General features: G+C 38.7%; 1 protein-coding gene across 1 annotated transcript in view; it reads left to right on the top strand.

Annotated features, from left to right (window-relative positions):
* Positions 1 to 24,482, top strand: part of LOC100369434 (NT-3 growth factor receptor-like) — a 45,243-nt gene that overhangs the window by 16,066 nt on the left and 4,695 nt on the right. The window contains exons 3-11 of the mRNA XM_085507062.1: positions 2,997 to 3,071; positions 4,033 to 4,104; positions 7,595 to 7,663; positions 16,751 to 16,917; positions 17,053 to 17,325; positions 17,594 to 17,923; positions 18,426 to 18,544; positions 22,026 to 22,287; positions 22,702 to 23,008. Coding sequence (XP_085363188.1) covers positions 2,997 to 3,071; positions 4,033 to 4,104; positions 7,595 to 7,663; positions 16,751 to 16,917; positions 17,053 to 17,325; positions 17,594 to 17,923; positions 18,426 to 18,544; positions 22,026 to 22,287; positions 22,702 to 23,008 — 1,674 coding nt within the window. The remainder of the gene's footprint in view (positions 1 to 2,996; positions 3,072 to 4,032; positions 4,105 to 7,594; positions 7,664 to 16,750; positions 16,918 to 17,052; positions 17,326 to 17,593; positions 17,924 to 18,425; positions 18,545 to 22,025; positions 22,288 to 22,701; positions 23,009 to 24,482) is intronic.

Genomic DNA, 24,482 nt, shown 5'->3' on the forward strand with positions numbered 1-24,482 from the left:
GTTGACAGGAATCATTGTCGATTGGTCCTGTTAGACGACCTGCTATGAGATTATTTCGTGTTTTGGACACAATCTTTTCAGCGGATGTGTCATCGCAAAGTATGATAATTCGGCGACTTGTCAGACGGATCGTAGCATTTAATTTATGCCCGATCACCGTATTAGTTGTTTGCATAGGATAGAGGAAACCCTTATAAAGAATGACCTGGTTTCATGTATATAATACTAATATACGTATATCGGATTAGCTGTAATTCGTCTTTCATTTGATCTAATCCGTAGAATGTTACCGCAATAATAATAATAATAATATATTATATTTATTATCTCTCAAGTATGAGACAGTCAATGTTATTGGCCAAAACAGTCACGTGATCGTATGATTGGACATTGAATTTGGCTTGTCTCCCTGTGTATTTCTCGCCTCTGACGTAATGTGTGTTACTGGCCTCTAATATCATAACGCTTACTGTCTCTTTAGGGTGTAATACAACAGTTATTGCCTCTGACGTAATGTGTGTTACTGGCCTCTGATATCATAACGCTTACTGTCTCTTTAGGGGTAATACAACAGTTATTGCCTCTGACGTAATGTGTGTTACTGGTCTCTGATATCATAACGCTTACTGTCTCTTTAGGGGTAATACAACAGTTATTGCCTCTGACGTAATGTGTGTTACTGGTCTCTGATATCATAACGCTTACTGTCTCTTTAGGGGTAATACAACAGTTATTGCCTCTGACTTCGGTCGATGACAACGAGATCAATAACTGTAATTTTGCTATAATTGTCAGTGAGTGTTTTGCGAATAATGTTTGTGAAAAGAAAAAAACTTTTTCGGTTGTAATGTTCGTGATGAAACGAATACTGTGATACAACAACAGCGTTGAGCAGTCCCTCGTCTACGTAACCCCACGTAGTATGTAAAGATAGGCCTTTCCTACTCATTTACATATATAGAACGTACCTTAAACACATTTCATTTCAAGTAGTCATACTATTTCCATGAAGTGGACGGACGACACCGTCAGATGGTCATACACAATATAAAAACATTGTTTTCGCATTTCACCGACGTTTGAGATTAGTGAGACCGTCTCGCGCGCGTTTCGAAAAATTGGTATGTTGAATTTGTCCACAATTAAGAGAACGCTTTTACATCTTTAAGAGTTGATCACTGTTTAATCTGTTTTCAACTTTTTGAGCATAACGGAACACTTGTGAATTCTTGAGAGCAACATCGAACACTTACCAGTGATATTTTCAACACAATTATAAGGAAACAATTGTGAATTCCTGGGGCAAATAATTGAGCACTATTACGAAACGCTGTTGTGAAGATAATAAGGTAACACTTGTAAATCTCTGATTGCAATCGTAGAACGCGGTTCAATACTTGTGAATAATAAGGAAGCAATTGTAAAATGACATAATACGGGAACACGTGTCTGAACTTAGTAATCGAACATTCCTTCCCTCTGAAGTCCACTTTGCATCATGGGTAATCCAAGAAGCATTTATTTTCGCAAAGCGTCACACTTGCGTCAGTAAATCACACATAAATGTTGAGAACTTCATTTCTATTTATTGAATATTGTGAATGAATGGTCCTGTCACTGGGGTGATACGAATGCTTCAGGGGCCTGAAAGCTTAATGATGGAGTGTTTAACATCCTGAACGTTTCGTGTCAAAGGTCAAAGGTTGGAAGTTTGCCAGAAGGATTTCAATTACTCATTGAGAGTGTGTGTGTGTGTGTGTTTGTTTGCGCGTAGATTGGTTTACTTACTCCTCAGTAATTTTGCGACGATTTGCTATTTGTCTGGGATATAACAAACATTAATGTCTTCACCACAAGAAAAAATAACACGGTCAAATTGCCACTAAGACGAGTTTGTTTGCAGTCTTGTGATATAGAAGGACAATCATTTTCATATTTATTATCTTTTTTATTTATCCGTCTGATAAAGAAATGATATATCTAAAGTCATCATCCTAAGCTGCCCGATAATAATTTGCGTTACCATGACGATGAATTCGCATTGATGCGAAATGATTCGAGAGATGCGACTTAACGATTCTTTAATCTTGCTTTTTGCAGTGTGATGATAAAACTATTTTTATTTTCCGGTCCTTGCTCTGAATGAGGGGGGGGGGGCAAGTTAAAATTTATGCATGAGTATTGACTGCCTTTACATGTTTGACATAATATCATCAGTATTTTATATCCATCATTTTAGGGGTGACATTGGCGCCATATTTGCCAGCTTTAGTGGCTAGATAAGTTTTTTAGGTGGGTTGTCATGTAAAATAATAAAAATGGCGACGGTTCTTATCAGCTGTCCCATAATTACAATGGATTTCTTATATGATTGTAATTGTATATTTCTATATGAATAAAAAAATCGCTCATGGAGTCGACGAATGGAAACTTTTTTACTTTTCGGTAGAAATGTCAACTGGTAAATGAGATTTTATCTGTTATGCTTAGGTGATATATTTTTTGATACACATTTTCATCCTATTTATATACGTATATTCGTAGTAGACACATCCTAATCGTATATCAGTGTATAGACATTAGTGTGGTGACTACTATGTTGAATTGAACAAACTGCCAAGTGCCAACATCACTGAACTGACTGCTCACGATGTTTCAAGTACATTTTGACCTAAGTTATTGCCAATCAGGCTCAAACACAATTGCGCGGTACAATTCCACTTTTATGACTGGTTCGAGGCTGAGACTCAGACGATCTATCTAGCACCGCACCGCCTACCTGTCTTGTATACCCGTGAGAAGTTATTAAATGAAAAAAACAACTTAAAGCGGTGGAAATTCAGTCCTGATGTCCAAAACATTCACATAACAACGCATGCCAAAAAATGCAAAGGTTCATGGGTAGAGGCGCTTGTTCGTAAACAACGACTGTGCAAGTGACGACTCCCCCACTTGACAGAACATATTTTGTTCATTCTTTTTTTTTTTTTTTACAGTGTTATAGAAAACCAAAGAGACCTTCTTGAAATTAACGAGACTTCGCTGCAGTACCTACTACGCCTCGAGAAACTGTAAGTTTCTCATCATATATCATGTCTTGTGTCTTGTCATATTATATCTTCTAATATTTCGTGTCCTATCATATCATGCCATACTAGTATATGATTCTAAGTCCTATATATTATATGTCACCATGTATATATCATATCACCAATTTCAACTGATCTTATCTTAATATCAGTCGTAAAATGTGATAATTAATATTAATCATTTTGGGACCACGATGTTTTCCGGGTAAGAACGTCAGTTTTCCCATTTTGGGGGGATGTTTCTATAATTATTTTGACAGTTTTGAACCAAATTTATATCTTTCTATTTTGTCCAAACATTAAAGTCGCAATATATCGTCAATTTAACCATATTATAAACTTGGCTGTTGAACAGTTCTTCGTGGTAGGATGTATTTGAACAATTCGTTTTATCGAAATTAGTGTTGATAGTCATTTAAAAAATAGTATTCTTCAGAAATTCCCAATAATTCGGGACACTGCTCTTCTTACGTGATTTTTCACATTAAGTATCCAAACGACATTTTAAGATACCATTTTTTTTCACCATAGGAACCAATGTAAATGACACAAAAAATCGCCATTTTCATGGGGTCTTTACACATTTTTTTGTGCGAAAAGTAGTTTGATGACCATATTATTCGGATTATATGAGCATCTGCATATATCAAATCCATATAACAAAGGTCAAAGTAGTCTAGTTTTAATGACAGCCAACTACATTAACGGCAAATATTTCAGACTTGAAAATAATTATCCATACACTGAATTTTAGAATAACCCTAACCCTAAAACTCTGACATATCCGCTGACGATGTACAACGCCTGGCTTATATATATAATGTGTTTCCTGCAACTTTGAATTCAGTTGTTTCCGTAAGAGCGTACTAGCAGAGTACTATGGTTTGTTTGTCACGTTCATGTTCATGTTCACCGTCTTTTAACCTCTCTCTTACATCCTCAGGACGATCGTTAATTGCAAAGTAAAAAAGATAACTCCACGAGCGTTTTACGGTAACCGAAACCTGCATTTCATGTAAGTGACGTGACGTTAATTTCTTTTCGCTATACCACGTGCCTGTCGCTGTCAATTGGATTCTATTTTTGTAATCCCTTCTCGAAATAAAACGGCTTAAATTGACCCAAATTGGATATGCAAGTGCATAGAGAAAATACGATCTCTGTCAACGTTCCATTATACGATGTATCTAATAGTACGCCACTGATATGTAAATGCTTTGTCACTGAATCCAATATGAAATGCACATTTTAGTCAAATGTTATGCAAATGTTTGTCAATGATATGCAAGTGATATTCAGTGAAACTGCTACCCCGCAGTGTAATGAATTCGTGACAACATCTTACCAGACACTATTGCCTCTTTTGCTTTGTCACTGAATCCAATATGAAATGCACATTTTAGTCAAATGTTATGCAAATGTTTGTAAATGATATGCAAGTGATATTCAGTGAAACTGCTACCCCGCAGTGTAATGAATTCGTGACAACATCTTACCAGACACTATTGCCTCTTTTGCTTTGTCACTGAATCCAATATGAAATGCACATTTTAGTCAAATGTTATGCAAATGTTTGTAAATGATATGCAAGTGATATTCAGTGAAACTGCTACCCCGCAGTGTAATGAATTCGTGACAACATCTTACCAGACTCTATTGTCTATTTTGCTTTGTCACTAAATCCAATATAAAATGATTATTTTAGTCAAATGATTTGCAAATATAGAATAATTTAAATGGGTATCGCCCGTTCATAGTGGGCAAATTCGTTTATTTTAATCTCGTAAAAGTAAAATTAAATAAAATTTAAAAAATGATAACGTTTCGGCTCGGTTAGCCTGCTTTTCTAAATTCAAAAAAACAAATCAGGTTAAAAAAACGGTAAAGGACAGTAAGTCCCCAGTAGAAGGATGCTTATTTATTACTTTCCTTATTTTGAAAATGAAAAATTAACAAGAACATGTAATTTTAATATTGATGTTGGGTACTTCAAATTGATGAATTTACTACAGTACGCATTGACACTGATTAGCCTGACAATGTCGCGTGAGTTGCGCCCTCCTCGATGCTCCAAACCCAGTGAGGTATGATGCCGTTCGGCCGGCGAAGGCGCCACTCACGCCTACATGTCAGGCTATGGCACTGATCTTTTTGATGCGCATGCGTGGAAGCGATTTTTATTTTTGATCGAACCAGTACTTTTGTGTGTGCCCCAAAAGCAATGTATTCATTATAAGCAATTTGATCATCAACATGCTTTATCAAACAACAATATTACAAAAAATATGTTTTCGTCCATATTGGATCCTCGTGAATAGCACTACAATGTATCGCAGTGGCATGAATACACGCCTGAAATTACAATCAGAAAAGATCGCATGTCTCCAATGACGTGGCGTAGAAAATACTGTAACACAATGTTAGCAACAAAGAGGGCGTGTGTGTTTACTTCATATGCAAAATAGCTGGACTTGAACTCTGGTCTCCCAATAGACAGGATGAATGATAGAAATTGATCAATTTACAAACTCTTGTCTGTAAATTTCCGTCATTTCCTTTGACACACTATCATTAAGGAATTGAATGAGAGAGGGCTTCCTCGTGTAGACCGGGTCATCTCCAAATTCGTTGCTAAATGCGGTATATAATTTATATTTCAAAAATAATTTCCCCGTATGCATAATCACCTTGGCAGTTGCCCTGAGCGTGTTTACTTCATGCGTTCTATTTATCAGTATTAAATACGTTTTTCCCATTCATACGTACATGGACTCCGGTCAAAACGTACTTAATTAATTCTACTTTCCAGCAGAGAAAGAAAAATCGATTCAGAGATTCGCACGCAAGGTTTTGACCCCTCCCCCTAATTTGTATATTTTACTCTTTCACTAGTCCGAGTGAATACTAGTTCGTTTATGAAATCGATCTAATAGTCGCGAGCTGCTCTATATTCAGTATTTTCAGCAAGTATATATTTTCCCGCTGATGTCTTGTTATAATTTTATACATATCGCCCGGAGGCTTTCAATACTTATAATGATAATAATATTGATGACAATCCTGCGGATAAAATTCTAATATTTAATCTGCCACGATAAACTCCTTGCCGCTTCATCAATTTGAACCGCATCCTATTATACTGTGCAAACATGACGTTCTATATTTGCCGCGGTGGGTTACATCATAACCTCGGGGGGGGGGGCTCCGTACACGTCATAATGCTTGAACGAATATCTCCTAGTAGAATATCCAGCGCTTATTCTATACCCGCAACAAGATAATATTAATATCGACCAATTCTGTCGCCAGAATCCGGAAGTTAATATTAATGCTACGACAAATATGGCCTACACTTCAACTTCATTTGTAATTTGCATGAATACATTCAAACTCGTCCTTTTAAAGGACGACTAATAGTCGATTATGTGTTTTTCAATAAAACGCTTGAACTTTCGCTCGTTCTTAAAGCGCGGTGGTCGTCGCGCAGCGCGTGTTCGAATTTTATGTAAATAAACAATGTATTTTACACGCGTTGTATACGTCACTATGAGTTCCATATCGAACAGGACGCAGCACGACGACTGCCGCCCTTTAACTTCGCTCGCAAAATCTTGGCTTCTTTGTTGTCGTCTTTTCCAATTTTAAATCACCTTGATTATATACGTTATACAAAGTACACAAAGGCTGGGGCTTTTACAACATATTACATTTTAACAATGAAGGCTAGTAACCCCAGCTTGCAACTAATCAAATATTGTACAGTAACGCCTATTTATCAATCTTCCTACAGTTAGGTCGTTTTTTTTCTTTCCCATCCGAATCGCGGTCGCGTATGATAATCGCGCACTTGAATTGCCGTACAGTGGAGTACAAAACGCATATTATGCAGCAAATCGCTTAATTAATAAGCAGGATGTGTGTTTGTAAAAGCATTCAGGCCTCATGATGTACATATCCTGTTGCCGAAAATTGTATTTTATTCATTCCATTTTGACGTACATGACAAAGATGTCCGCTTGGCACCGGGTTCAAAAACCGGGCAACTGAACGTAGAAAATATTCACAGAAACATTAAGGTCACATCTCCCGTAAATTAATTAGCCTATTCTCATTAGTTTTGTAAATGTTCCTTCTTTGATCTTTCCTCTTTGAGTGTTGGACTGATACGTCCGTTAAGGTTCTGTCCACTTCTGTTCATTTGGCTTGAGATTTAAATATGTATTACCACACGTGTGTTATTACTTCGACCCATCGGGAACTATTAACTCCATTAAGCACCATCTGGGACGGAAGTAGGTGCACGATAAATACACAAATGACGCGCGTTCATTACCATATTAAACTAGTGCGTTGCTTTGAAATCTTGGACATGTGCCTGTGTTCTCTTCTCCGCTTCACTAGACATGCATTATCAATTTATTTTCTTCTGTGATTTTGTAATGCCATGTTTAACAAGAACACTCAAAACTATTTTTAACTATTTTTTCACTTTGTTTTTTTTACAGTGATTTACAGAATAACGATATTGATAGATTAAGTTGGGAGCCGTTTGATGGATTAAATATCTCGCAGTTGTAAGTATATTGGAATGTTCACAATATATTTGTAGATGAATCCACGATATCACCTTACCATATCTTTGGCAAACACCTCGTTTATACTTGATTAGTGTTATATATGTCTATGGCCACAGTTTCTAACCACATCTCTAGGTGGCTGATACCGCAAAAGTAACGTCCCCTGCATTCCAGAGTCCATATCAAAGTCAATTTATCGAGTGAACAGAATCCGGTTTTCCGAACATCACTTGTGCATGTATTCCCATGGGCTCTCGAGCACTATCGTCCATGATTTATTCAGTATCAGCTGGCATTGGTTTTTCAAAGCTTGTGCTGCCCGTGTCCCTTGTGGTCACTTGCGATAACAAATATTCAGTATCACTGGCGGAATTTAATGCTGGTATAACGTATTTTCTTAATCGTGGTGGTTTTAGTAAACTTCGCATATATTACAGCTCATGGTGTCTTGTTGGCCAACAACCCTTAATTTTACAAATCTGCCAGTTCCTAACGTTTTGAAATACTCGTCAGCCACATACATACAAGTGCTTCAACTTAACTGACTGAGTCCGCTGACCCGGTTATACCGTCTCCATACTGTCATAATATTAGCGTTCTACTCTGGATGTCACTCTGAAATTATACCTGCGTTTCCTTAACATTTCTGAAACAAAGATGGGAATTAATATGTTACACGTGAAATTAAATCGAAATTTAACATCGCATCTGTCTGCCACTTTCCTTCATTGATTTAATATCATTTTTTGTGGTTAGCAACTGAAAAAAGTGTATTTTTATCTGTAGTATCGTTGTAATCATTACGAATATAATGCGTTCTGCTAACACCGGTCTATGTGCCAAGATGTGACTATTATGTTACATGTTTATATCATTTTAGTGTGAAATGAGTGGTACATAAAATATTATTTTACCTCATGACAGCCAATCAGACTCGCGCATTACAGGTAGACATACTAGTATTCCTGCTACCTGCTGACATATTCGCATGTCTGCCTCCATCCGGGTACCTTCCTCCCGAATTTACCTGATTTCCGCCAATAAATTGTCGAAGAAACACAATATAATGCGCTATATTCTTGAAATAACTAATTTGCTTTCATTATTTGACTATTTTACTGGAGAGAAAACTAGGAATTTTTAAAGATTTAGTCGCGTTTGTCATGAGTTTCGCCAGCCCGCTCGGCTACGCGCTTTGAGACATTCAATCTGCGGCTGCGCAACTCGTCTCTCTAACAATAGTAAGTCGTGAACTTGCCGTGGACGGCATCGATGTGTTTTTGTTACGTATTTTGTGTATTTTGATAGTATGTCTACAATGTATTTGTTGAAAGAGAATTGTATTGACATAAGCCGTGTTGCGTACTGCTGCGCACAGAATGGCGCCGTGTGTGTTTGTAAAAATTAATTCTTCGTCAGACTGAAGCTGCTGAAATTAGGTTTATAAAACCATGTAGGTGAAAAAGGCGTCAATGAAAAAACTCTATAAAATTAAATCACTGCTTTTGGATTCTTTGCTTACATGCATTCAGCTCTTCGAGGATGACCTGCATGGAATATTGTCACGATTAAGTGTCACAATTTCCGTTTTAAGGTTTATTCGGTGTAATAATAATTACAAATGTTCACCACAACATGTTTATAATGTTAATCATTCTGGACTATCTAATGTATTGGAGAAAAGTGATAAACTACTTTCACCTCTCACTTTAATCAGTTATTATTAAAAAGTATCACAGTCGTCATGTTTTGTTCAAATCCCTTTGAAATCCGCGCCATAAAGTTGGTATTTTAACTTGATCGTTGCGTACTAGAATACTAGTATTCTCAGATTCCGCAGCTGGCGGTGATGTTACGGGTGCGTAATGCAGCAGCCTCCACTCTATATACAAGCTATAACCTTTTTATCTGTAATCATTAAACGAGTAAATGAGCGTGTTTTATCAATAACGCCGTTTATTGGACCCTACTGTTCATAATAATCTTGGTCATTTAGCTTTGATTTGTTTTTACGGCCAATGTCGATATAAGGCCTTCTTCCTTGAACTTGTAATAACCTGGGCTTTACTGGTCACTCGCTCCGTGCGATATAGCCTATTAAATCTCAGGTTTATGACCATAAATACAGCCGTTTTATCTCACTTCACCAATTTGCTTGAATAAAATGGCCACAACTTCCGTGCAGTATAAGTTTTCATTTCCGAAGAGCTGAGAAAGGGGATAAGCATAGAAACACGATGATTAAATCTGTCAACGGAAGCATAATTTGTCTTCGTTTAGTGATTTTCCCTGAGCTTGTACCTATTTATAGTGCGACCTACGTCCAGTCATGCGCGTTTAGATTGGCCTATCTACTTCACTTTCAATTATTTGTTTGTCACATTTCATGATATAGGTATTACTGGCGACCGAAAGGAATTTTGGCTAAACGCACGTTTATTAGAATTCACCTAAAACAACAAACATGTAAAACACTCTGTACAGGCTACTAAATTCCCCTTTGAGCAGATGATTGATTATACGTTGACGTCATAACAACCGATGGCACTTAACCATTAAACGATATTCGTGAAAATACACGGCCACTCGAGCATCACGTGGTATCGGTTCAGCCAATGGCAGCAGCTTGGTGTGATCACGTGATGTTAATTTCCTCAATTTCGGTCACGCACCGCTGCGCGCCTTCCAAGTAAAAAAACGTTAATGCCTTCTTTTTCAAACATTTCCCTACTTTCGTCACTTCTCCGAAGAATCGCTTCAGTGGTGTTTAAAAAACAACTGAGAACCTGAAATAGGAATCTCATTATCTCGTTGCAAGCACGACAATTTAATTTGGGATATATCTGAGTTCAAGTTACTGCGAAATGCTAGAAATATCACGACTGTTCGTGTTCGACGTGGGTCCAATGCGGCGTTATACAAAGCGTGTATAATATATTGCTCATACATAATTCAAACACGTTGGGCACGGAAACTGTAGCACTTTAACCTTCTAATATTTTAATAATATAATAAGAATGTAATGGCTCCTGAATTACGCACACAGTTCGAGTATAACATTTTAAGAAAACAATAGCATCTTCATGGAACTACTAAAACTATCATTCAATCGTCGCTACACATCACAGACGCACAATTGATTTACAAGAACCTCGTGAAAAATTGAAAACAAATGTTACTAACTTTTGTTTTTTGAATTTTTTGCACGAGAAATTGGCGGTGTTAGATTTATTATTATTTTGATTGCCGTCGTATTCAAATAATTGGGTCTATAGAACAGTGTATATGGTCTTCGCACGAGCGTCTTATTTTGCATATCATATGCAAATGACAACGGACGTGTTGTTACTCATCTCGCCGTCAGTTATCAGTCAAGTTCAAATTGATCTTTCAGAAACGTACACAGCGTATATCAGAGATTTTGGCGCAAAAATCGAACGTGGAATAGAACTCTGCCTGGAAGATTGTACGACGCTATGACCTTTGTTTGTCCTGTTTTACGTTCGATTTCACGCAGAACGCGTAATTCTCGCAGTGAACTGAAAATGATCTACTGAACTGTGATATAAAGTGTTATTTTATATAAACGTGTACATATGACGTGTTGACAGCTTTACAGTTTCCAAAAAATCAATTATTGAAAGTTTTCCCTCGTTCCTTTAGTCATTTCAGTTCAGTTTTAGTGCAGTCTCGTTTTGAACTCTATTCACAACTGCCATTTTAAAGGACGTGACATTATTTTGCATTTTAAATAATACCATTTACAATCGAATACGATTTCGTAGTGTAACGACCAGGAGGAAACTCCCACAGTGCACACAGTCGTCATTAACGACACTTATAAAATTAATCCTTAAAAGGTAGTGGGCGGGTTCGTGAAAGAAGAGGTGTATGTGCAGGGGCTGACGGTGTGTATTGTATCAGTAATATGTGTGTGCGAACAAATATTACCCGTATGAGTATCTGTATGTCGTGACTGCCGTCAGCGTGGGTGTAACGCTATAGTGAGTATGAAGAAAACCTGTCTGAGGTCGCCATTTTGTCATCGCGTGAAGTAAAATCAACGCTGTGATAGCAACGTGGGCAGAGAGATAACGGGAAATTAATGCGTCATGAATTCGGCATATCTCATGCACATGCACGAATTAAATATCAGAGGGGGGGGGGCGAAATATCCCCAAATTTCGGATGACTTCGTGACAAAGATCGGCTCCCCAGATTTTGATTGTATTCCCGTCTGTGTGGCAGCAAATTCAAAAGTAAGCGTCTATTTGCAGTTGCTGGACATCTTCAAATGAACTACTGTGAATCGATTTCGTGCATTCCAGTGCATTTTAAAAATATAGATCAAATAATAGCCCTATATTCCCTGGACGCGTGATATTCTCTCATATTTTACGTAGATTTGTATATGTAAACATTTTATTCGAAACATGCATATCGCCGCTGAACAAACAAGGAATCATTAGCCCATGTGACACAACCGAAGCTGCTTAAGTACTCAATATATAATATTTCCCGAACTGCGGTCAAGTCAACTGAAGTTCATTAGTCTGTTTTTTAAAAGTTCTCGTCCGTTGAGGAATCAATTGAGCTGAGGAAAGGTAAACATTAGACACGGGGGAAAATAACATGACAAATCGATTTAAGAGCGAGGATATTGAATATTTAGATCGCTTAAAAGGATCTGCATGTCGCTCTTGGCCAACTAACTGCCACTGAAGATTGGTGATTTCCGGCCTGAAAATTATCAATTACAAAGAGACAAGCGTGGTTATTTCGCAATCGCCATAAATGTTTTGACAGGGCATGCGCGAAATATAAGTCGCGTCTTGTGACGCCTCACAGTGTCGATATCTAAACATAGTTGCCGAATAGAACAATATTGCTTACACTCAAGACAGAGCGCTTGTGACCGGAGGGCGCTTATTAATAAGTCTATTGTGCCACTCAGTTAAGGATGATACATATTCCAATGTACTTCTCAATAACGTGTTCGGTGATGCGTGTCAAAATACTAGAATCGCTGTTTGTGTTTTGCAAGAAACATGCGCATAGCATTTGATTGGGTTTCAAGGCAAGGTTTCAAATAAATTAAGAGTCCCTTGGTATGCTTCACGTTGTTTTCCTAGCAATGCCACTCTCAGTATAACATCCATGCGATAAATGAGGATGGACACACATACATGTTCCAGAGGTCCGTCAACTGTGAGAGGGCTCAGATACTTAACAGGGCGGTGATCGTGATCACTACGCTTTATGTTCGATATGGGTCCCATGCTACGTATACAACGCGTGTACAATACATTGTTTACGCGCGCGCGCGACACGGCAATCGAGGTATTTTAAAACTGTCCATGATTACTGACAAGTAAAATAACAATTATATTTGTTGGAAAACCCGAACTCTCGGCTGATCTGCGATCATGGGGGCCGAGCAATGTCTTTTTTGTAAGTTGTGTCGTCTAGCGCCCCATAACTTAAAAAGACGTAGATCTCTCGAAAAAAGGAACTTTTCTTCAGTGACGGACAACATTTCATAATTCTAACGACCCTGTGAACGCCACCTCGTACACTTTCGAAGATACGCTGTACCAATCGACGTCACAAAAATAAAATTCCCTTCTATCGAACATCAGCAAAATGACATGTTTGTATTTTCCGCCATGACAAAGCAGGTGTATTTCTGCACCCCAGTCTCGCTACTGGTGGGCTATTCACGTCATAGGTTCGCTTCGCCACTAGAGGACGCGACTCCTCTATTGTTGGTGATAATTTTGTGTCTTTTGTTGAGGTGATTGGCGTAAACACATATTCTCCTACCTATGCCCTCGAAACGATTACAACCTTCGTAGGTCATTTTACTTTTATGCACAGTTTGTGTTCCATCCAATGAATAATTGAAGTTAGTCACTGGAGGGCGATATACGACTGAGTTGTCAGGTTACATCAACAATCCAACTAATAAAATTAAACGGTTAAACCCGTGTCCCGGTATTGGAGTCTTATTAATAAGACCACGTAATAAAAATAAACCACCGAGACAGGGAATGCTGTGTTATACCTGGCAAAACATGTCTTAATTTCTGTTTTGACGTCACGGTAGTGCCGTTTGGGTGACCCGAAACACAATTATCGTACGTTTCACTGTATGACGTCACGAGCGAAACAAATAGATTAAACACCATTATGTACTGTATCGAGAAAATTACATCTGTTCCAATCTGTCATCTCAATGTGAATGCCGGCTCTAAATCTTCCGCGAACTAGAATGCAACTCACACACCGAGGAGGTAATTGCGACCTGGAATTGCGATGGCCCAGTGTGACCAAGGACTGTTCGTAATAAAAGATTACTTTGCAAAAGGTGACCATTAAGGGGTGTTTGTGTGCTAATTTTCTTTCAATTGCCCAATTAGCCCCGATTACGCCCATTACATTTCAAATACAACCGATGCCTGGTTGTGTTATAATTGCGCAATTGATATCACAGGAAACGGTAAACAAGCCCGTCTTGTGTGCGCTGACAACTGTTAGATGTGCCGGATAATGTATGAGGAGAGGGGGTAAACGGTTAGCAAAATTTTCCCTTGAAACAGATAAGGGCCCACAATTTGAACTAAATTGGGGTGGATAGGAGAGTCAGCTATTTTAACAGATACAACAGTTATAATGGTATACATGCAAATAAATCTTGAACAATGTCTTTGAGAGTTTTGTAACTTTATATATGATGAGCGCCTACATATACATACACATTTTAATGCAACTTTTGTTGACTTAGCGGATTTTTTATAGCACCTATTACATTTTCTGTGGTCTAAAGAACTTCAAATATATTAATCAGTAAAGGCCGCATATATCCTCACGGGCGTCATAGTAACAATCTGCCCCGTTACGTGGCAACTGCTCATTTCGCGAGATGATAGGGCTTCGCGCGGAGGCCGAGGGTGCTGCTCGCTAAATGTCACTTGCTGTAATACCCGACGGAACTAGTCGACAATACTGATGGCGAACAGTGATTTATCGTTGATTTATTGTGAATTTCAGTTTTCACGTTCATACTGCGCCCTTGGCAACAATATCGCCTGTATCTCTTCAGATATTCAGCTTTTTTGAAAATGTCATAATTACGTAGATTAATTTATAGAATGAAACCTGCGCCCTTCCAACTATAGCTATAGTAGTAGGCCGCGGGTTACCGCGATAACCGGTTGCTCATACTAACGGTCCTCTGAATGAGATCGGTTAAAGGGCGGCAGTCGTCGTGCCGCGTTCTGTTCGATATGGGACTCATATCGACGTTATACAACGCGTGTAAAATACATTGTTTATTTACATGAAATTCAAACACGCGCTGTACGACGACCACCGCGCTTTAAGTCATTGAGTGTACTGTAAATATTAGTTGTTAGCGAAAATAGCAGAGACCGTGTACCACATAGAAAATTAGATACAAGTGCTTTGCCACCGTGATGTACACGACGTGTGTCCAACGGTGTAATTGACGTCGAGGTGTCATCATGACCCCAATCTAGCACACACATTTTTACGCAGGATTTAACTAATTCCAACGTAGTTGGCGACATTTCTTGCGTTCCGGTACTAGTATATTTCGATTCAAACCATCTCAGTGGATTGGCAAGAAAAATGTGTAGAAGAATGTGATGACATACTCGAAGTGTTTATAGAAATGCACGAAAACGCCGACTGTTTGGTGACAGTGCACGTGGATATTATTCGCGTACGTATGCGTATAATGGAAAAGTGAATTACTGTCAACAACATCGTCGTCGTCGCTATTATTAATGTCGCCCGATGCGTAAAGCATTTATTAAATACTTGTCAATCTTCCAGTTGATTCCAAACTTCTCAGATATTTTGTTATTCAACGATACAAATGTTACCTAAGAGACCCAATATCACCATAAACTAATTCTCTCGAGAGGTCACGTGACGAGAGGTTTGACGGAAAATACCACTGTTTTCTTAATCACGTGATTATATAATTATAATTGTTGTTGTGTATGTCATATTGTCCGGATTTCAATAACATTGTTTCAATTTATGTTTTATAGTTTTTTTTTAATAACACAACCGGGCCTTTTATTGATGAATCATGATAATGTTTAAACGTCTGAAAATTACCCGATTAGTGTAAAAATATGAGGCGCAAGCGTGCGTAGTTGGATAAAACATGAGCTGGTATTAGATCGTCATGAGACATTATTGTCTTACCCCACTGAGATGCCTGATGAATTGTAGAGAAGTAGTCACCACTGATTATTATCAAGTGTCCTACGATCAAGGTTATACGATGTTTTTGCTACCAATTAAAGGGCGGCAGTCGTCGCGCTGCGCATGTGCGACATTTTTGTTGATAAACATTGATTTTCCCACAATCCAATGCGCTCTTCTAATGGCATTCACAAGCATGAGGTTTGACCTGGGCGCAACTTGCACTGATTACCGCCGGTGACTCCTTCGATACCTTCCAATCGCCTAAAAAATATCAAATTTAAAGCTTGGTAACGTCTCAGTGTGTACTCGTTGATCTGCGCAACAATCCAAGTCGCCATCTTTGTTTATATGAGACCATACAATTCCGACATGCGTGGCAAGACGACTACCGTCTTTAACACATGAAACGCACTACGCATTAGGGTACGATTGACAGAATGCGAACCTGGTCCTCCCAATGGCGTTGTGTCATTGGCTAAACTACTTCCCTCGAGCCAGGGACAAATTTGATCCTGGTCATAAATGTGTACTTCGCCGTGTAAGTCTATGGGACTCGCCGAAAAAAGTGTCGCGGTGACACTCGTGGGTGAAACACGAACGGGTAATTTAGTTCAGTCTGTGGTAATGTTGCGCATTCACATACTTTTAGAATACGGACATATGTTTTAATTGTTTACGAATGTTGTGGTCTCAAGGAAACGTAATTTCGGGGAGAACATTGTTTAGTTGTTTGTGGAGCGATATTCGTATGCGCCGCTGTCGAGATCGGAGAAAATTGAGTAGGGTGTTACTGCACAATTTGTAGCCAGTTATCTTTGTAAAACTGTTATTCTGTTTTTGCAGAATTTTGAATGGAAATAACGTGCCGTGTACCTGCGAGTCAAAATGGTTGCAACTGATGATCGAACGCAACAAAGTGAGCGATTCATTGAAGTGTACGTTACCAAGCGGCTCTGGCTCGGAAATGTTCTTGAAGGATGCCGACATCACGGAGTTAGACGAACAGTGCGGTATGTTACTGGATTCATCTTGCGAATAACTTACTCTCTCCTCCATCATGATAATTTGTTTCTTATGCGCTTTCAAATAATATAATTAGTCGCCTTCTGACTATATGCGTTTCTTTTTCTGTTTCCTTGTACCAGATTTACCAGTGCTGAAAGTGGAGCCACAGAAGATAACTATAAACGAGACGGAGTCGGTAACAATGAGATGCGAGGTAGTGGGTAATGTAATACCCACGCCTTATCTAGAGTGGGACCTAGACCACATCAAGTCGGATTACTCTGTCAGCGACGATGGTTCTGTACAGAAATTGACATTTAATAATGCCACAGGTAGCGATAATGGCCTGATTGAATGCTCTGCCAGCAACGTAGTAGGAAAAGTCACCAAAGGCGTTGAGCTCACTATAAATAGTAAGTACATTGTATACTGCGTATGTTATCTCACTTTAGTAACGAGAGATTTTTTTCCGGTGTGGGCGTATAATTTCATCGCCATACCGTTTGTGTTCAAAGCTGAATTTTGTGCCTTATTCCCGTAGAAACTGCAATACATGACTGTCCGTCTTTTGTCGTCCGTCCGCCCGCCTTGCCTAGTTGTGTTCATTTGAGGAGGATAATTCCAATTCTCTAGTTTTAGTGCAGATTTCATTAGAACTGTTGATTTATGTGACTCTTGCAGGTGCACCACGTATATTGGAACTACGCGAACCATATGCATATTTCCACCACTGTTTCTTTTTCAACTTCACTGGTACCCCACTGCCAAGCATTAAGTGGTACTTGAACGGTGTGCTTTTGGACATACCATGGACGACCGATCCAGACTTCAACGAAAACGACGACCATCTCTACCTGGCAATGATAAAACCTGACAGTACCCACGAGTTCACCGGATGTCTGTATATACAGATACCCACCCATTACAACAACGGCAACTATACTTTAGTATTGAAGAACCTTCTGGGAAGTGTGAATGCTACGGTTTATGGGAGGTTTTCTGAAAACCCAGGTTTGTCCGGACTCGTATGTTTGCACTTAAATATTATGAATCAAAGCAGTGACATTGGACGTACTTTGAAAATGTTCAAATATTTCACTTTGACTAAGAGTGGTCTTTTGAAAACTGAAAGTGCATTTCTGTGGCGACATTTGTTTTTGTAGTTGTATTCAAATTGAACAGTAAGCACAAACAGTTAACTGTATTCTGATTTGTTAACGATCTTTAATGTATGTCGTCCAATGACACTCTAGCCTGTTGACCCAATGACACACCCTTACCCTGTCCAATCTCTCCAAGTATTGATCGAATATGTCAAACTTGGCGTTGTCTTGACTACCCTAACATAGCACGGCATGTCCATTATCACATTTCACTATTCTATTTTCTTCAGTTTCTTTTTAACAACACCACATTAACACGATTTTGTTTATTTCTATCCCGATACATTTTCTCTTTCACTGTTTCCATCCTTTCTATCTTCTATCTCTTTTTATGAATCGTCTTTCTATAGGACCTGATTTCCACGATAGACGACAGAACTTGCCGCCTTATGTGACAACTACCGTGCCGAGCTCTTCCCTTAACAAGCCATCATCGGTACCGACGACAAATCGACCAGACGTATCCGGTGTAAGTAAGGGTGTAGATTCTACGGCGTCACCCTTCTCTCCCAAGCAGTACCCAATAACACCAAGTGCTTTCTGTAGTGTTTTGTTTTTGCTTAGTGGTATGTTGCTGTATTTTTATGTTTTTGTGCAGCATGCTATGCATAGTTCATTTCGTTTTATGCATGTCATTTGTTCTATATAGATCCAGTTAATCCACCTCCGCCCCCCAACGCAAACAAGACAGCTGTCACCATCCTGGCGCCCGGACCGACAAAAGATGTCACTGTAAGTAGTGTGTGTCCCGCCTCCTCTCTCCGCTTCAATGGCAACACGCGCGTACGCTCGAGCAAGGTCCTCATAGATGGACTGTGGCTCTAGCTCGCATCTTGTAACCTACTAATACTAATACAACTACTTCTATTTACTAAGCATTCATACTAGTCAGGTTGAATATTTTTGATGCCAAATTGTGGTCCCTGTATATTTAGTAAAAGAAAAGTCATGTAAAAAAATAAAAACACCTGACAAATACAACTATGTCTATAAAACATCCAAACTGAGTCTACAACTCTGTGTTATGAATGTACAATCAAACTTGCCAAAGGGACTTCATTAAAATGGTCTTTCTAGACAGGTGATCTTTATATGGAGGTTGGATTGCTCATCCGTACATTTGACATATTTTTCCAAAAAATAATGATCACATAAAACAGGTGGTCTCTATACAGAGGTTGCTTAAACGTTATGTCCTCGGATTGCCTAAAAGTGTTTATTATAGGCACGTGGTCTTTATATAAAGGTGGTTACTATACACAGGTTGCTTAAACATTACGTCCTCGGATTGCCTAAAAGTGTTTACTATAGGCACGTGGTCTTTATATAAAGGTGGTCACTATACACAGGTTGCTTAAACATTACGTCCTCGGATTGCCTAAAAGTGTTTACTATAGGCACGTGGTCTTTATATAAAGGTGGTCACTATACACAGATTGCTTAAACGTTACGTCCTCGGATTGCCTAAAAGTGTTTACTATAGGCACGTGGTCTTTATATAAAGGTGGTCACTATACACAGATTGCTTAAACGTTAATCCTCGGATTGCCTAAAAGTGTTTACTATAGGCACGTGGTCTTTATTTAAAGGTGGTCACTATACACAGATTGCTTAAACGTTACGTCCTCAGATTGCCTAAAAGTGTTTACTATAGGCACGTGGTCTTTATATAAAGGTGGTCACTATACACAGATTGCTTAAACGTTACGTCCTCGGATTGCCTAAAAGTGTTTACTATAGGCACGTGGTCTTTATATAAAGGTGGTCACTATACACAGGTTTCTTAAACGTTACATCCTCGGATTGCCTAAAAGTGTTTACTATAGGCACGTGGTCTTTATATAAAGGTGGTCACTATACACAGATTGCTTAAACGTTACGTCCTCGAATTGCCTAAAAGTGTTTACTATAGGCACGTGGTCTTTATATAAAGGTGGTCACTCTACACAGGTTTCTTAAACGTTACGTCTTCGGATTGCCTAAAAGTGTTTACTATAGACACGTGGTCTTTATATAAAGGTGGTCACTATACACAGGTTTCTTAAACGTTACATCCTCGGATTGCCTAAAAGTGTTTACTATAGGCACGTGGTCTTTATATAAAGGTGGTCACTATACACAGATTGCTTAAACGTTACGTCCTCGGATTGCCTAAAAGTGTTTACTATAGGCACGTGGTCTTTATATAAAGGTGGTCACTATACACAGGTTTCTTAAACGTTACGTCTTCGGATTGCCTAAAAGTGTTTACTATAGACACGTGGTCTTTATATAAAGGTGGTCACTAACACAGGTTTGGCAATGACATGATACCAGAACGAGCAAAACTTCTAAAGTCGGCTGAAAGATACACATTGATTCATATATACATTCTATATTCGCTCTAATCGTCGCGTGGGTCCCACATCCAACACTACACGGTACGGACGAATGCGTGTGGCCACTACTATTCTTCGTAGTTTACAGAACTGGCTACTTAAACCCAGACACAGACGTTGGCCTGGCTTTGGGTCCTCAACGCTCCATTCTGCCTATGCCTGTCATTGAAACAAGCATCGCAGCACACCGCCACACAATATAGTACAGCGGTAGTTGTATTCTCCCCTGACTGGGTGTCTGTCTGTCTGCCTATTTGTATTTTGTTCTTTGATTTATAGTTTTGTTTCGTTTTGGCGTTTGTTACCGCGAATTATTTTCTCCATCTGTTTTACCTTGCTATTAACTATGTGTTCCCATCTATATTCTCGTTTATAGAATGGAATAGCGTTTGTAGAATAGAATAGAATAGAATAGAAGTATCCATGTTTACTTAATTGTCGGAATTGTTGTATTTAATTCTGAGTCAATCTAGTTTGAAGTGACATTTTACCTGGTGAAGTGATTTTACCAACCTTTTCACTCATAACATTTTTTCTCACTCCGTCACGGTGACTCCTAAATGTGATCCCCTTATTATGGGAGAAGGGAGTTAAAGGGGAAGTCTAGGCTAACCTAATGATGATACCCCCAGAGGAAAGAGCTTCACAAATACGGGGTGCACTTACAGTTTTTCGTACTATACATATTCAAATTTTAATTGTTATACGTTGTCATGGATAAAATATGACATCACAGCTACTGTTATTTCAGTGTGCATATTACTCGTGTATATAATTATAATGTGAATTGGAATCTATACTTTCAGCGCTAAATTGTGTAAAATATACATTTGACGGATAGAAAAATACAAAAATATATATTTTTAGCTCTGTTTCCATAATGAACATTTTATATACAACGTTGGCATCGGCATCGGCATGCTACCATGTTCTAAACGATTAACCAATTTGGAGTCCCACTTTCAGAAGTTATAGATAAAAACATTTTCTCAATTGTTCACAACAGATTCTATGACGTCATACTTTTCCCATAATCCTTTGCTGGAAACATCAAGATGGCGGACTACACACACTGGTGAAAAGTTCAATATCTAGAGAATTAACAGTGATATAAAAAAATCTGTGAATTGCAATCCTCTGCATTTGTGGAGCTCTTTCATTTGGAAGCGTTACGTTGTAGCCTCAATTTTGACTTTAATTGAATAGATATGTTTCCTATATAATGCTGATACTCTCATTTCGGATTTGCGGCATGCAACTCACCTAGTAGTGTTGTTGTACATGTAATCGGGACCAGTAACAGTATTTTTTTTTACCAGTGAGCAGATGTTTAAATCTCCCACCCGGATTATACGTGGTTAATCCAATGTTAATTCTCTCTGGCCCCCGGGTCACCACATGTGCGATAAATTCGACACGATTGTCAAATGTGTCACTGTGAATGCTAAATACGTCTATACGTAAAGCTGCTTTACAGCGCTGTAACCTGTTCAGTAAAATACACACCCTGATATGTAGTTTATGTAGTCTAAGAACGAAAGTTAACATTTTTTTGAAACTCTGCTTTGTTAGGTTTACGTGGCTGTTGTGGTGTCTGTGATGATTACTATGTTCGTTGTGGCTGCAATGATCATATGCGGCGTACGTTACTTCCGGCGAAAGAGGCGCCGGCCCACGTCAGCAATCAACGGTTACGCGTCCCATCCTCTGAATACGGTGTCGCTTACCATGAGTGCAAATGGCGACGTTCTTGCGAAACGTACTGCTGTACCAGTTGATCGCCTACAGATGGTGGAAAATCCAAACTATTTCAAGAAAATGCATCAACAAGACAGTAAGAGAACTCCAGGTATCATTAGCCCCTCCCATTTCAGACCGACCCTCTCTCTGCCGCTTATTTCAGGCTCAACATGATCATGCCCTAGAAAGCATCATCATAGCAACACCAGAAAGTGACCAATCATCGACAGTCTTGTTTCTGCCACTTGGTCAACTCCGAAAGATAATATACGTATTTTTTCATTTGACAAAATTACCCACGTGATTTCATTTAGCGTACATTTTACTGGAAAGTCTGTTATGGTAGAGGTGTACTGGCCAACGTAATTTCTCATTTGTATGCAGCTGGGGTGGTATAATTGATAATTTGAAACTTATTAAAGAATATAAACAATGACAACGAAGTGGACGAAATAGAGTTAACAAAAAAAAAAAAACGGTTTAATCACGAGATTTGTTTCTTTTTTAGTGATTCGTCATATGAAGCGGGAAACTATTCATTTCATTCGCGAACTGGGTGAGGGCGCCTTCGGACGAGTGTACCTCGGGAGGTGCGACAACCTCACTGAATCAGATGAAACGACGTTGGTGGCAGTGAAAACCTTGAAAGACTCCTCTATAGGCGATGCCAGGCGGGACTTTGAAAGAGAGGCAGAACTTCTGACCAATCTGCAACACAATAACATCGTGACCTTTTATGGAGTGTGTATAGAGGGCGATCCTCTGCTTATGGTGTTCGAATATATGGAGAACGGTGATTTGAATAACTACCTCAGGTATGCGTTTGGGTTAAGCGTTGGTTCTGTGTTTGGGTTAAGCGTTGGTGCCCCGCCGATTGGCCGATGTCTGAAAAATGTTTATAAACGCGCCAGGTTGGGAATATACGACAGCAAACTATGTTACTAGTAAGGGCGATGGTCGTCGCGCAGCGCGTTTTCGAATTTTATGTAAATAAACAATGTAATTTTAATACACGCGTTGTATACGTCGCTATGAGTTCCATATCGAACAGAACGCGGTGCAACGACCACCGCCCTTTAATATTAATATAATTGTACCATACCTCCCCCCATTACTAAACCTAAGCTTCGCAAACATTTCTATGTTCAGTCTCAGGATATTCAACTTTTGATTAATTAAAACATGTAAGATTTCCAACACTAATTATTTAAAAACCGGTCGAAATTTTAAAACTTTTACGTTAGGAGCTGGAGCTCTCTTCTTGCAGGCGACCGTCCCACTTTGTACTATTCACGGTAAACCATAGGCTCTGAAATACTCGTAGATTTTTTATTGAAAATACATCGAAGAGAAGCCATGATGTTTTGATCGTGATAAAAGGTCACCTTCCTAGGACCGCCCCCTGTTTAATAATTCATGTGATGACGTCATATTTACTGGGCATTGACACGTGTTTTTACCGACCCCATCAAAACACTGGTATGATGACGTGTTTCTGATTTATATATTCAAGAGCAGTTGTTCTGGCCCAACGATTTTACATAAAATGTCTATGTCTATACGTTAACTTTCAACTTCAATAGTCTAGAAAGTATGACAAAGTATGACAAAGCAGTAATTCGCGGTTTAACGCGCAAATATGCAAATTAGCCTTTTTCTCGTCTTCTATTTTTGGTGAATTCTTGGGTTTTAATTTAAAATAGCTGATAGACGCTTTGGCCATTTGCCTTGAAATTTTCACACATTATTGACAAGGTGTTTCCCCTTCAAAATGCGTCCGGACAGTTTATTACGGCGAGTGGAACAAAAATAACAAGTCCGCAATTAACATGGATATATAAATTATGCAAAAATAGAAAAGAGTGAACTTTGAGGTCATGCTGTGCGACTTTGAAAGCCGTTAGAGAGATGAGTGGACGCATTTGAATTAGTAGTATACCAAGGTATCCAGTGATGTAATTTTACCCACAAACGGACTTGAAGTTTTTAAGCTAATTTTTTTAAAACCACTTTTGTCCAAAAAAGCACATTTTTGACCTCAATATCAAAAACGCATTTTGGATATTTAAAATAAAGACAAGTTTTACAAAGTTTGTATAATAAGCTTTCAGAAAATATATAACATGTTGGATATATAATACCATCTTCATTGTCTAATTACTCAATTAAAAAGCAAGCCAAATAAACTGCATCTCTACCTTAAAACACAATTCTACTTTAAAATGCATTGTAATTGAGTTTAATTAAACTTCAATTAAAACGCAACCCTATATAGGAACGAGTTTATTC

Source organism: Saccoglossus kowalevskii, chromosome 13, assembly GCF_978046115.1.
Source record: "Saccoglossus kowalevskii chromosome 13, keSacKowa6.1, whole genome shotgun sequence".
Taxonomy (NCBI): domain Eukaryota; kingdom Metazoa; phylum Hemichordata; class Enteropneusta; family Harrimaniidae; genus Saccoglossus; species Saccoglossus kowalevskii.